Source organism: Poecilia reticulata, linkage group LG3, assembly GCF_000633615.1.
Source record: "Poecilia reticulata strain Guanapo linkage group LG3, Guppy_female_1.0+MT, whole genome shotgun sequence".
Classification (NCBI taxonomy): Eukaryota; Metazoa; Chordata; class Actinopteri; order Cyprinodontiformes; family Poeciliidae; genus Poecilia; species Poecilia reticulata.
The window spans coordinates 27,417,620-27,433,197 of record NC_024333.1 but is presented as its reverse complement, the minus strand read 5'-3'; the positions used below and the strand labels follow the sequence as shown (position 1 = coordinate 27,433,197).

At 36.4% G+C, this 15,578-nt stretch overlaps 1 protein-coding gene across 5 annotated transcripts in view; it reads right to left on the bottom strand.

The window, feature by feature from the left end:
- Positions 1-1,177: 1,177 nt before the first annotated feature.
- The window catches only part of urb2 (URB2 ribosome biogenesis homolog), a 32,210-nt gene continuing 17,809 nt past the window's right edge, over positions 1,178-15,578 (bottom strand). For 4 of the 5 annotated variants that reach the window (XM_008405801.2, XM_017304141.1, XM_008405800.2 and 1 more), the window contains exons 9-12: positions 15,113-15,355; positions 10,817-10,913; positions 8,347-8,480; positions 1,178-3,936 (exon numbers count right to left, since the gene is read on the bottom strand). In XM_008405801.2, the coding sequence (XP_008404023.1) occupies positions 3,739-3,936; positions 8,347-8,480; positions 10,817-10,913; positions 15,113-15,355 (672 nt within the window). In that variant the 3' untranslated portion in view covers positions 1,178-3,738. Of the gene's footprint in view, positions 3,937-8,346; positions 8,481-10,035; positions 10,168-10,816; positions 10,914-15,112; positions 15,356-15,578 lie in introns of those variants that run through there. The other variant, XM_017304142.1, reaches the window with a different exon arrangement.

The following is a 15,578-nucleotide window of genomic DNA, read 5'->3' as shown; positions in this document are numbered from 1 at the left end:
TTTATATAATAATAATAATAATAATAATAATAATAATAATAATAATAATAATAATAAGTATTATTATTATTAAAAAAGGGGCAGTTATTGGAAGATAAAAAAATACAAAATTCCTTTAGTTGATCAATTCTCATAGAGCTGCATGTCAGTAATAGTATCAAAAATATATGTACATGCATTAAATATTTATACATATGTATACATATAATACTGCGTTCTTTTAAAGCAAGGCTAAAACCTACCTGTTTAGAGTTGCTTTCAACCCATAACCACTGGAACATTAACCCACATATTTGATGTGTATTGATGATTCTGATGATGCCACTCGTCAAAATGTAATGTTTGTTATTGGTTTCTCGATTAGTGACTGTATGTTGTTCTTATGACTTTTTATTTGTGTTTTTTATGATTTAAAGTACTTTTAACTGCCTTGTTGCTGAAATGCGTACCTTGATCACACCTAAATTTCCACTCTATTTCTTTTCTTTGTACAAATATGACCAAATGTGTGACTTCAGTATTGTTAATGTCCAGAGAACATTAGGCAGATCATATGCAGATTGATGATGTCGAGAAATCATTTTTTGAAACACTGAATATTCAGTGAGAAATTCTCCGCTTTGTCTATCTGGCAGTGTTGAATCTTTCAAAGCTCAATTGTGTTTCCAGAAAGGTGTCAAAATATGACACTTTTCACGTGTAGTCATATTCTAAAATAAACTGAATTTACTGAATAATGTTCAAAATATTAATACAAATACACCGTATATTGGTAAAAGTAATAATGTAGAGTTTTAGTTGGCCACAAATAATCATACAAAGTAAATATAAAATGACAAATGGTTGTAATAACTGTTTATATTGAAATGAGAGCGAAATATTAGTTCAGTAATAGATCATGTGTCACAAATACTTCAGTCAAGATGCAGGAAACATCAGATGTTTGGTTTGTTCAAACATCTGATGGATTGTAAAACCTGCTGTTTCTTGTAAAAAGGAGGAATTTCTCTTTGTACTGTGGGTGAATCTCAGGACGTGATTAGTCAGTGGATGAGTCAAAGGTTGGAAATGTTCAGTTCAGCGGCTCACTGCCGGGTTCAAGGCGAACGTGACACGCAGAGGAACTTTGTAATCAGCCTGCTAAACTTTACAGAAATGAAGAAATGCTACAGAGGCACATGAGTCTGTTACTTTTATTATATCCAACTCTAAAGGTCAAATCACAAAATAAGCACAATTCAGATAAAAACCAATTTAACAGAAATATTACTGTGTGATGTAAAGACATGTTTGGTATGGTAACTTCAATATATTGCCTCCAGAGGTTTTTTTTTATTTTTATATGGCTCACTACCCAGGGCGCTATTGTCTTGGGGGTTTGCATGATAACTTGCTTTTCTATTCCTAATTACAGATTACAGTCAACAGGAAGCTGATTTACCTCTTTATTCTGCAGAGTGTAAACACTAACCTGTTAGCTAACTGAGCAAGCATCATATTCAAGATTTCTTTTATTTTAGTCTTTACTGAGTTTGATCAGCTCTGGTTCAAAATCTAATTTAAACTGGATTATTCTATGCTACATATAAAACACTGACATTTACAGAATAAAACCCTTGTTCCTTAAGAAAAAAAACACACACACAAAGAAGGTAATATATTTGAGAGGCTTCATGGATGCAAAGCAGGACCAAATAGTGGAGAAAGAGGAAGTTCATATTATATCTCCCATCATTCATACTCATCTTAAAGAGGAGTGGCCAAAACAAATGAGGTGGATCAGCAGTGCTTGCCAACAACTGATGGTGTCATCCAGAACGTGGATGTCGTCCCTGCTGCTTGAAAACTGAGCTGCTAGTTGCTAATGACAGTCTTCAGTCAGAGGATCTCTTCAGATTGTTGCTAGACTGACTGCTACAGGAGATCCTTTCGGAGAAATCAAGTATTTTTGAAATGGCTAAATTATTTTGGTCTGATTAAAGAGTCCTACTGTTACGGCCCTGGGTCTTGTGGGCTGGGTTGCAGGTGCTTTTGTCTGTCTTTGTGCTCCTCCCCTTTGCAAGTGTTGCTGGTCCGATGATTTGGAGCGCAGTGTTTAAACCCAGCCGTCTCGTTGTCCACTCTGCCAGGTCTCAGCTCCCCTCCTTTTCCACATTGGAGTTTGTCTTTGTTTTTGCACTTCAACACTTCCATATGCACTCATACAGTGACGCATCCAAGCATTTGCTTTACACCACTGATCTTGACTTCCACAATCCATTGTAGTTTTTGTTAATAAATATTCCTTTTTCTGCGCTTTAACCACTGCAAGGCCTCCCGTTTTGTTATGACCTTGAGCCAGTCGTAACACCCAACTAACAGAGTTTGGATTTGAAAACCTTTTTGAATCTTAGTTATTTTGTTTTATTTTGAAAGGCCTCATTGTGAACCCAGTACTTTGAACAGTAAATCAAATTAGAAGAAGCTCATCAAGGGCAGCATTCAAACAAGAACTCCCTCTGAAAGCGTCAGTCTGCTGCTGGGTTACCATAGTCAGAAAAAAAAAACATGGACTCCTTTTCCAGAAAATAAATAAATCAGAAACTGCAGATGCTGAAAATGATTTGTGATAATGAAACGACTGTTAATTTAAATCATGATGTGCAATGATTGATTCAAAGTGTATAAAACCTCCTGTGATAAGAGTCTCAGTAGCAGTACAAAGACAAACTTAAAAAGTCTGAAATCCCTGAAATTTTATACATTTAGTAAATTAAGTTTCTTATTAAACAGCAACATCACCGTGTCTCCAATTTAATTATTTCTGTCATTTGAGTCTCTAAAGAATAATTTATTACTTCAGTAATTCATTTGCAAACCTAAGAAAAAACCTTAGTCCTCCTAAATAAAAATACAGTAATCTTTACATAATTTAAGATAATATTATTAAACAGCGCTGCCAGAAAGTAAAGAAATGTTCAGATAATTTTACTTAAAAGTACTTAAAAGTTAAATCAATAAGTATGTTTAAATCTTTTTGTAAACAAATTACTGTCCGATTCAAGAAGTCAGTTGACCAGAACCTGTCCGAGAACATGAAGTAGGACAAATTATTTTAAAATTAACACATAAACCTTCACAAGACTGAAGTTGTTCTGCCATCAGTTTATGACTTCAGAAATATTTCAGTTATTCAAGAGAAAAGGGAAGCGAAGCACACCAGCAAGCTCACATCTGAATGGCTTTAGAAAAGGCTTTGGACTGGCCTAGTCAAAGTCCAAACTTAAATCTGATTGAGATGTTTACCTTGTCAGGTAACTAATGATTGAAAACCTTCCACAGTGGATAAATTAAAATAATTCTGCAAAAAAAGTCAAAAGTGATGCGAATATCAAACACAGCCAAGGTGTCAAAACCAATTAGGTTTAAATTTAAATTATTTCTCTGTATAAATTATTTGGTCACCTGAAAATTGAATTTTATAGTTAAGATTATTCTCATCTAATATTAACATTTGTTTGATGATCTGAGAGTTTTGAGTTTGATCAAACAAAAAAAATCACAAACAGAAGAAGCTTTACGGTGCAGAAAGCAAAACATCTCAGAAATGTTTTCATAAATTTATATTTGCATTGAATATAAAACCTTACAAACACAGATTTATAAAACTCGTGATGGGAAAGAAAACTTAAGCAGTTGATTTTCAGCTCTACTAAAGCCTTCGCTGATCATGATCAGGTTGGGTCCGGTTGTTCTGCATCAGACGGTGTACTTGTCCTCTCCTTGCCTCTGTGTTTTGTGGTAGTGGGTGTAGTTGCTGTAAAGCTCGTTGAACACCTCTCTGACGCCGGCGTTCAGCCCGGCTCTCAGGAACTTGATGTCCGTCTCCAGGCACAGGTCCAGGACGCAGTAGACGCCCTCACTCAGGTGGAGCTTCACGTCCGGCCGCAGGGTGACCTGCAGAGGCAGAAGATACGCAGATTAAAAGAAAAGAAGAGACGGAGGAGATAATGAGGCACAGAGAGGTTTCCGCTTCATAAATCAGACATTTTACTCACTTTATGAAGCTCAACTTTGGTTATAAGATTCTTACTCCCTGCTTTCACATTTCCTCACAGAAACACTTTAATAGTCTCTTATTTTCATGGTTTTGCTGATTTATTCATATTTCCTCAATATTTTGAGATTAAGTCAAACTTTTACATAATCTACGGCAGACAAACATAAATTAATGTTACTTTGTACTTATTCTGCAACTAAGGATTACCTTAGGAACCGATTACTCAATTATTCTAAAAATTAATTGATTAATCAGGTAAAATAATAGGCATATTCCACATGTTTTTCATTTAACCACTTCAGTCTTTTTATAAAATATTAGAAATATATCAAGAGATAGAAATGAACAAATAATTCAATATATTTTTAAATAAGAAACTAAACATTTTATTCCCTAAAATGCATAAGATAGCATTAATTATGAATTTGAACCAGGCGAAGCTGAAACTACACAACTTGAGGAGTTTTGGCTAAAATATATTTACAGATAAAAGTTTTGGATGAATTACTGATCTGAACATGTTGGTTTTTTTTAAAGTAAATGTCTTTTTTTTTTTTCGAGTTTATCCTCTGGTTATTGATGAATCGACTGTTAAATTAGTTGACCATTATCTAAATATTTGATTAATCCCAATTAATCGTTTCAGCCCCAATTCCCTTCACATTTCAAACAATAAATAAAGTTTATTTGTATACCACAATTCAGCACCAAGATGTTTTACACAACAAAAACAAAAAAATTACAAAGTTATACAGAAAACATCGTACAGTCAGCAGCTGAACAAACATTTTGATGAGATTCGCCACCAAAATCATTCACATCAAATAAGTTTGTCAATGTTTGTTTTATTATGGTTCAAAAGTAACTCTAGACTGGTGAGTTTTTAGTCTAGATTAAAGGAACTCAGTGTTTCGACTGTTCTGCAGTTTTCTAGAAGTTTGTTCCAGATTTGTGGTGCATAGAAGCTGAATGCTGCTTCTCCTCGTTTGGTTCTGGTTCTGGTTCTGGGGATGCAGAGCACATTGAAAAAATACAAAATCTTACCAAGTAATTCTGGTCTAGTTTCTAATCTTAATACGCTTAAAATAAGAGAAATGAACTTACAAGTATGTTTTCAACAGGAGCTTGTTTTGAGTAAATTACTCCTAAATATTGATGAAAAATTTACCAGCTCAGTTGGCAACAAGGGGAAAATGTGTTGTTATAAGTGAAACAATCTGCCAATTGAAGCAGTATTTTCTATTAATATTAGGGGATTATTGACTTATAATAAGCTCCAATATCCTGCTGAATATTTACTTGCAAGTTAGTTTTTCTTATTTCAAGTGTACCAAGATATTTGCATTAAAAACCAGATCAGAAACATTTGGTAAGATGTGTTTTTGCAGTGCAAACCAGAACCGAGTCCTGTACTCTTATATTTACAAACCTGCAGCACTGAAGCTGGACCTTTGTTTAGAGACACATTATGTTTATTAAAGTGAATATTTTGATCCACAGGAGGCTGAGCTGCAGCTCAACATGTGAGACAAAAGCAAGAAAAGCAGACAGAGCGAGCTTTTCTTTGTTGCAACAACAGGTAAACACGCCCCGGTCGAACAACAATCATCGTGATCGGTGAACCCTGACCAGCGAGGCAGCAGGACATTTAATAGCTTATTCATCTCAGATACATTACACTCATCGGGGGTTCAGGTGGCGTCCGCCGTGACGCGGTCCGCGCCGCAGACGTGTGCGAGACCCGGCGGCCGTGCTAAGTGATTTAAACAGCAAGGCTCCCATTATGAGGAACACAACCTGTTATGTGTCACCACAAGCAGCGGCTGATGAAATGTGATGAGGAGTTCAGGGAATCTCCAAATGCATCATTATGTTATTACACAGGTGTCAGCTTCTCACCCGTCTGACTCACTAATGTGTTTCCTGGTGTTTGTGCATTTATGTTTTATGATAACTGAGCTTTTCTAAGTGAAAAAGAAAATTGCATAATATTGAAAAGTGTCTGATTTCTTCCTGTCTTAGAATATAAAATACGCTAAAACTAGACTATATATGCAAACAGCATCGTTTTAAGGCTGTTTTCATTAAAGAAGGCAGGTTAATTACAGTAAATCAACGTTAAAGAGGTTAAAATCAGGAACTTTCAGTAAAAAAAATGCATAAGTGTATTTCTTTTTAGTAAAAATGTAAAATAAAACCTGCTGCAAACATTAGGTGACACAAAGACTATTAATCCGTCAACTTTTGATAAGAATGGGTTGCACTGGATTTTATTTCTATCAGAGTAAAGTTGGCATTTATGTGTAAAAGAAAATAAAGAAAAATGATGTTTAATTTTTGTTCTGTTTAGTTTTGCAGTACTTTGTGTTGAGCTATCAAATAAATATAGTCCATATGGTTGTAAAGTGACAAACTGTGAAAAGATAAAAGTGGATATAAATTCATCCCTGCTGTTTGCAGTTTATTTTCATTTATTGTGCAGACTTTGTTTTTTCATTTTGTGCATTTTTCCTTTAAATCAACCTACTCAGCTGCACATTTCTTCTGTAAATAACTGTCCATGTTGTAAATTTGCCCTTGCTGTACGTTTTCTAATTCCTATTTTTAAGTTTTTATGTCTATCTGTGTATTTTTTTACCTTTGTGTGAATCCACAGGCTTCGACATAATGCTGAATTTTCCCACTGCGGGAAAATACAGAACTTTACTTTTCTGTTCTATTATCTAACTCACATATTTAGATGTTGATGACAAAATCTGAAGGCATTTTTGTCTGAAAAAATTATTTAAAATCTAATGTGGAATATTTTTAGATATTTCTAAACAAGTCTGTTGTTGTCAACTTTACTATGAAACTCACTGACTATTTACTCTTTTGTGGCTTTACTGTTTTCAGATTAAAATGATTTGATTTTAAAAACAGATCATTAAATAACCTCTAACTTACATAGAACATATTATGTTTTTAATGCACCAGCTAAATCTTTCCCTACTTGTTGAAACAAATTGGTTAAAGACTCCCCAACACCTCCATGTTCCAGTTTTCTCCTGTCTGACAGAAACTCCTCATAATGCGCTGATGTGTTTCTGGGCTGGAAACTGCTGATTCAGGCGTCGCGTTAAACGCAGCCTGGCAGCAGACGGCAGCCGCACTCTGAGGCCAGACGTGACTCACCGGACTGAGGGAACATCCAGCCTCAAGCTTCACTCCTGCTCACAATGTAGCAGTAATCCTGGGCCCGCTCAGTGGCTTGTGTCAACATCTACAATTCTGGCTACTGGGAATATTTCCCCTCTCTTCCTCAGCGCGTCAGCGTCTCAGTTATTCAGCTCGGAGGGAACAGATCAGCTGAGACTCGTCTGCTAAAACTCATAACGGATAACTCAGCGCTGCCTTGGTACTGTATTATTAAAGGGGATCAATTATACAAAATTCACATTTTGCACGTTTTTGTGCTTCCATTTGGGTCACAGCTGCTTCTGAAAACACTTAAAAAAACACACACAGTTGTTATTTGTCAATAGGTTCATGTTCTTTTTTGTCTGAAAAAGGACCCATATAAGAAAACTGATCGTAACGTCACAAATTAGCAGGCACTGCCGTTCACCAAGTAACCCCATCAAAGCCCTAGCAACCCCAGTGTAGTTCCGCCCGTTATCTAGCAACCAAAGCAGCTCCGGCACGTTTGGTTATATGGTTTTACCGCTGAATGTGCAGTACAATGGCTGCTGGAAAAGACAAGGGTTTTGCCATTCAGAAACCACTTGCTACATTCTTGTTTATTGTGCAGGAGGCCCCACTTCTGCTTTTCAAAGATCATGGGGCACTCTGCTGTTACCTAGTAATCCAAGTGGAGTTCCAGCACGTTCGGTCAGTTAGTTTTACCACTGTAGTCGCTGTACAATGACTGCTGGAGAAGACAAGTGTTTTGTTGTCGACTTAACAATCAGAAGTCACTTCCTGCATTCTTGTTGGTTGTGCAGGAGGCTCCACTTCTGCTTTTCAAAGATGTAACGTTGTACAATTGCACATCCGTTTGCAGCTACTTTCACATCCGAGTGTAAACGTTGAGGTGGGGGATGTGCATCTCATTCTGAAAGGAGCTCAAAATAGGCAGAACAAAATCTCATTATCCAAGAAGGATTTTGTGATTTGTTCTAGACGTTAGACGTATCCTAACCTGTTCAGAGATCACCAGGTGTATGCGTGTAGCTACTCAACTGTTACTACATTATGAAAATACAGATAAATATCAAGTAAATCCTGTTTAGAGACAGAGAAGATGTTGTTCTGTGTTGAGTGAATACCTTCTGCAGCTCCGTGACGTACTGAGCCACCATGAAGGCTGGCAATGCAGTGAAGCTTTCAGGTGTGGCAGCAATGTGAGAGAACATCCTCTCCGTCAGCCTGGAGCACTGCAGATACACGTCACCGTCCGCGCCTGCAAAAAAAACACACGTTCATTTTCTAACTGGGTTGAGTGACATGAAACTTGTATTTTTAGCTAAAGCAACTGGGAAATCAGGCTTCAGAGCATTCTTCTTCCTAAAGTCAGTCACTTTTCCCAGAGCAAATTTTAAGCATTTTTCAAGGTAAGTTTTAAAAGTTCTCCAGCACCAAACTTTATAAAAATACAAATGGACAGAAAACTATTATATGATGTCATTTAATAGTCATTAATGATGTTTTGTGAGCATATTCTACAGCAGTGAGACGATAAACTGAAATATAAATTTTTTTATGTTTTGAAATGCATCTCTCACACCCTAAACACCTGACTGATCAGTGAAACACTAACAAAATCACCTAATTTCAATAGCCTAATATAAGGTATAAAATATTAGCCAACATTTATTTCAATCACACAGATCTTGAGCACATACAAAGAAAATTACAACAAAAATCTCTAAAAAATTTTCTCACCATGTTTTCTGGCATTTAATAAATAGAAATAATTTTGATAATTCAAACTAAGCTAAAACAAAAAACATTAAATCTGATTTAATTTCAGGCAGTGAGAAAAAAATGTCTGTTTTTTTATTAAGTGTAAATGTTTTCCAGATTTAGGTTTGAAGAGTTTGAAAGCAGTTTATTATAAAACTGAGCATTTTGAATATGCAGAAATCAAACGCTTTTCAAACCTTGAATACACTTGATTGAAATTCAAGCATTTTCAAGGATTTCAAGCACCTGAATTGCGCCAATCTTGTAAAGTAGGTCTTTAAATGTTTAAAATTCCAGTGAAAGACTCAAACACAGCTGGTTAAATCATGAAATTTTCAAAAAGAAAAGATTAGAAAACACTTTCTCAGAATGTTTCATTCCGACTTGTGCATATAAAAAACGGTACGTCTGCGACTAACGAGAGATTTCTCTTAAAATAAAGAGGCAGCAGCCCAGCGGTAAGTGCATGAACAGAAAACCACAGGCCAGACCAGGACTGTGTGAGTAATTCACTGGCAGCTCACTTGTTTCAAATCAAAAGAAACAACTTCACCTTGAAGCCTTGAGGACATGATTTACCTCAACAGCTAACAGCTTTTCATCAAACTCTCAAGTGAAAACGCCTGAATTAGTGGTTGGATAAATCATGTTCAAGCAGCAGCTGAACATTATGCTGTACAGGAAGAACATCGCATCATTTCACTGTAATCAGTTACACAGATACCCAAATAAATTCATTTATGAACTTTAATTGATAAAATAGAACCAAAAAATGCATGGATGGACGATCTGAAAAGTGTGGCCTTTAAGTTATTTCTCTGATTCTTCTTCTTGCCTGGCTTGTCAGTCAGATCACTGGTGGTCCGCAGGTGCCCCCGGTGATCCGTGAGGTACTGCATGTAAACAACCATTTATTTGCCTGACGTTAGCTCAAAGTGCTAAATTGCAGCTAGCTTACCAAAGGACAGTGTTTAAAAATAATAATGTACAAATGGCTTAAAACCAGGTCACAAAAAAGAAAGCCGAAGATACAGGCGGAACGTTTCTCAGGGTGAGTTGAAGAACTTTTATTTTTGAACAATATTACGATATGTAGCAGATCTCGGTCTGTCCCTGTGCTGAGTACCATCTGACGAGGTGTTGAGCAGCGCTGCGCCCCATGCTGACTAACTGCATCTGAACACCTAAAATAAAATTCACATTTTACACATTTTTATACTTCCATTTGGGTTTTTATTGCTTCAGAAAATAGCCTAGGCACTTTAAAACAAAACAAAACACCCAGATGTTTCTTTGCAGCAAATTAATGATTTTTGGTGTCTGGAAAACAAGCCATTTCAAAAACCTCCCGAATGTTAAGTCACAATCGATGGGGACTCCACTGCTACCTAGCAACCCAAGCATAGCTCCAGCATGTTTAATGTACAATGGCTGCTGGAGAAGACAAGTGTTTTGTTGTTGACATTCAGAAACCACTTGCTGCTTTGTTTTTGGTTGTGCAGGAGGCTCCATTTATGCTTTTCAAAAAGATATGGTTGTGTGTTACGCATGTGTTTGAAGCCATTTTCCCAGGAGTGTAAATGTTGAGTTGGGGGTCATGACCCCGGCAGCAGCTTGTTTGGATTTAGAGTGACAAGAGGCCCTAAAACAGCCCAAATGGGAAGAAATTATCAGACTAAAATCTCATTATCTAAGAATGCTTTTGTGCAAAAAATGAACATGTTTTGTTTAAGATATAGACCTATCCTAACCTGTTCTATAAAGCGCAATAGGTTGCCTTTAATGCATCCTACGTTTGAAAGGCGATGTGTGAGTAACATCGGGTTCAGGTACCTGCATCGGTGTCTCCTCTCTGCCGACCTTCCTGCATGATCGACGACACCAGCCGATAGAAGACATTCAGGAAGGATGGAGCGGCCCTGGAAATCACCTGGAGACACACAAGTACAATACTGCAATCATTTACTGCATCTAGGCCTGTTCCAATAAATCAATTAATCACATCATAAATTAAAACAAGCTCAATAATTCCAATTTGCATGCTTTGTTGTTTCTCTTTTTGCAGCATCCAGTTTTTCAAACCAAAAACTGGATGACAAAAGTCATCGGTCTGGTGCTTCGGTCTCAATTATCACCTTTATTTGAAGGATAATTTTATTTACACAAACTTCAGAATTCACTTTTATTTGTTGTTTCAGTTTTTATAAATAAAATGTCTCCCAGTTCCACTGTTGAATGTCCATTAAAATTTAAAGTTTATTGATCTTTGAGAATGTGAGAATGTGTTATTATGCTGTTAACTTTATATTTCTTGAAAATGGTCTCAAAGCAACAACAGGGTTTCCCCCATAAAACGTACTAAGCCCAATGCTCGGGACACTCATCCAGTGGCCCGTTGTGTTTTTGAGCTAAAACATTTTTAAAGTTAAAAGGAAATTTGAAAATATCACTTGTTAGTTATGCATTATTGGAAGACTGGAGGATTAATACCTAAACACCAACAATAAAGTCTTAAAAAAAGGCAATGATTTAAAAAAAGACCTAAAATAAATAATGTTAAACCTGATGGGGGCACATGTAAAACCTGGAGTCCCGCCAGGCTTATAATACACTGTGGGAATATTACTGTTTATCGCAATAACCTCAGGGACAATTTATCGTCTAGTACAATGCGTTATCGTGACAAGTCTTTGTTAGTGGTAATGTTTTTCTCCTTTTTAGTTAAAGACCATCACAATTTAACAAAGAGCTAAACAGATATCGATAATATTTGCAGGATTTTGTAGAAGTGATGAAAAAATATTCATGTGAACATATCCTTGTTAGCTTGTAAACCAGGACTAAACACAAAAAAACAGACGATGAAATACTTTAACACAGTGAAACTTTGGTATTTTTACTTAACATTATGATGTGAGAGTGTCCTGCAGGCCCAAACTGAGCTGTAAGCTCATTCCTGCTGTGACAGATGGAGGTAAAGAGCAACAGGAAGAATATAAACGAGGCCAGGATGAAGTCACCGGCCCAGGTTGGAGCCCATCACTGGTTTCCATTGACTTAAACATGCTTCATGCCAACTCACTAAAGTCTCCTCTCTCTACAACACACCCATACTTTGCATTTTGGACCAGACCCTGTTCTGTGTCCTGATCCAATCAAGCACTTTAACCCTTCATCTCCAGCTTCCTTCCTCATTTCCACATCTCTTCCTCTTTAAAAAACATTCTGCTTTCTTTTCTTCTCCTCTCCTTTTCTGGTGTATTTTCTCTACGTAAACATCTGACAACACTTAACTGGTTCCTGGCCCATTTAATTCATAGCAGCTGCATAGTTTCAATTCTGCTCAGTTCTTGTTTTTGAAAAACAATTTATAGAGTTAAGCAAAGAAAACCCATCAGCACAAAGACAACAAAAGCTATTGTGTGTGGTTAAAATCTAAATGTTTCAGTTTAAGGTGAAAATGTTCTTTTTAACTGAGCCTTTGGGGCAAAATCCAAACTTGTAGAGGAGCTGAAAATGTGAACATCTCAAGGTTTCCATGCTGGTGAAGTACAACTGTAGAGAGCTGCAATATCCTCTGGTTGGAAGTGAAATTCCTGAGTGGAGTGTCCTGAGGGCTCAGCGGCAACACGTAGCACATTTTCCTCATATTATAGATTCAAAGCACCTAACCTCACTTTCAACACACGAGAGCAAACGACTGGTTTCTTATGCAGAATCCAGCAATATGTACAGATGGAGTCGTAACATCAAGAACACAAACACAGACATTTTTAAGCTTATGCTAACAATTAATTTCTAAAAAGAGAGATTTGCGAGTCTGACCAGTTTCTGTCTCTAAGGAGAGGATAACGCCTCAGAGTTCGTAAACTTTAAGCATTTTCAAAGTACTTTTCCAGCACCGCACAAGAAAGCAATATTAATGAACTAAAAACAGAGTTTTAATTCACTGCTTACAATATAATTTACTAGTTATTATTAGGGATGCACCGATTTATCGGCCAGCCAAAATCCTCCTCTGTCCTCTTCTGCTCCACAGTGAGAGGCTTGACCGACCCACCAGGTCATGTCTGCATGTTTGTCATTAACAACAATCCCAGCAACTTTCTTGCTATATTTATCAACATTTCAGACAAAAACAAATTGGAATTGGCAGGTCAGGCGTTTTGAAGATCAATAATCAGCGATCGGCCTAAAAACTGCAATTGGTGCGCCTCTGGTTATCATTAATAATGTCTTTTGAAAGTTTTCCACATTCTATAGTTAAAGTTAAAATATAACATTTTATGTTTTGAAAAGTCTCTCTCATAAACACACCCTGTTGACCTGAGTCAAAGAAAACACAGATTCAACTAAAAATTCCGAAACGTCAATAACGTTGTTTAATGCGTAAAATATAAGCCAGATTTTATTTAAAATACAAAGACCATTATGAATAATTCATATTTATTATATTGCAATAATCCAAACAAATCATGTTAAGGTAAATTACCTTCTTGTTTAAGTTAAATTAAATTAAATGCTTAAACATAATATACAAAGAAATTCACTAAAAAAAATCTCTAAAAAATGTTCTTGTTAAGTTTTCTGGGATTTAGCAAATTTAAATAATTTTGGTAATTCTATCTAACCTAAAAGAAGAAAAGTTTGGCCTGCTTTAACTTTTAAGTTTATTATTATTTTTTCAATTTGAATTGAGAGAATAAATTATGGCCATCATTTTGACCTTTTTTGCTCATAAAGATTAGCCATCAGAGTTAAACTCCACCACATTTGCGACCAAAACTTTAAACGTATATAAACTTTAAAAATCTAGATGCAAAAATTGATTAGTGCTTAGAAAGTGCAAAAACCACAAGTAGCAACTAAATTTGAACAATACATGTTTTCTTTCCTCCATTAATGTTTGGAGGAAAGTCCAGCACTGTGGAAACTCATTTTAGAGGTGAGCTTTGTGTGTCGTCTTGTTTATCTTCGTCACACAAAGTCTGTACTACCTGCAGCATTTCTTCATCTGAAATTCTCTCCACATCAAAAATAAACGGGTTACAAATTGTTTCAGATAATGCTCATAGTGCAGCGGGTTCAGTTTAACAGCAGAATGTTTACTTAGGAACGAAACACGCCTGACTTGATTTGTGATTACTTTCAAACGTGGAAATTACCACAAGTTCCTGAGCATAGTATGTGGTGTAACAGGGCTGAAGTGATTAATTGTATTAATCGTGATTAATCGATTATTCAAAGAACCGATTTAGTAATGATTATTAACTTGAGTATACAGATTCAAAAAAAGCCATTTGCTCAAAGAACAACACAATCAGAGCAGTAATTACTCTAAAATTGTATCTAAAATAAAATAACCTTCTTTGTCTGTAAATATGTTTTACTCAGAGTTCCTCAAGTGACAGAGTTGGCTTCACCTGATTTAATTCTGCACAAAAAAATCTATTACGCATCCCATTATTAGTTGGTTAATTAAAAAATAGTCAGCAGATCAGCCCTGCTTTGTACGGATGTTCAGGTTGCTAGGCGATGGCCTGGGCTCTACTGTGGTTGCTAGGTAACGGGCGCCCCTGCTGATTTCTGACCCTACATTCTAGAGTGTTTTTTTTCCAGACACCAAAAAACTGACTGGATGTTTTCTTTCTTCTTCTTTTTTTTTTTTAAGTACTTGGGCTTTTTTTCTGGTTTGTTTTTTAGAAGCAGTTGAGACCCAAAAGGAAGTATAAAAATGTGCAAAATGCTAATTTAATAGCGCAAACAACTGTTTATTTCAAAGAAAGAACCACATGAACTGAGGTGGTAACGTCAGATCTGGATAACTAAGCTATATTCTCATCAAAATAGCATTTTCTTGTAATTTTTCTGCTATTATGATGACTGCATTCTTGTAATTAAACAAAAATTGTTATAGCTTGACCCTCATATTCAGTCGTAGAACAGAAGGGATGAATTAAATAAAAGCCACTAATGAAAGCAAACAAAAAGAAATCAGTTAAAATTAAAATCAGGAACCAGATCTGGCAAGAAAAAGATTTTACTATTAAGCCATATTGTCTAGATTTACCTGGTAACTAGTTTTATTCCTTAAAGTCAATAAACACACAGAGCTTTGTGTCCATCTACCTGGGGATGACATTTGATGATGGTGAACAGCGCCTCGTGGACGGCCAGGAACGCAGCGTGGTAAACGTTTGGGTTCAGGTGGTCGAGAGGCAGTGACTGCAGCGCTCCAAGAACCACAGTCACATGTTGAGGGTTGGCAATGCGTCCCTCGCCTTGGCGCAACAGTGACGTCAGCGCCGTCACCGTAGGAACGGTGAAAGGACGGGTCAGAGCGAGGTCCTGGCTGGCCGATCTCACCAAGAACTGCAACACACAACGAGACGAGAACTGTAAAAAATAAATAAATAAAAGAAAAATATTCAGCAGTTCAGGCTTCCTCTTTACTTTATTTACAGATTAGAAGAATTACATAATCCAACAGCACCAAAACACATGATTAATAAAGACGCTTAAATGTCATCTCTATGTAATCTGTCTGTAGTTCAGTAGAAAAGGTCAAGGAGTACACACACACACACACACACAC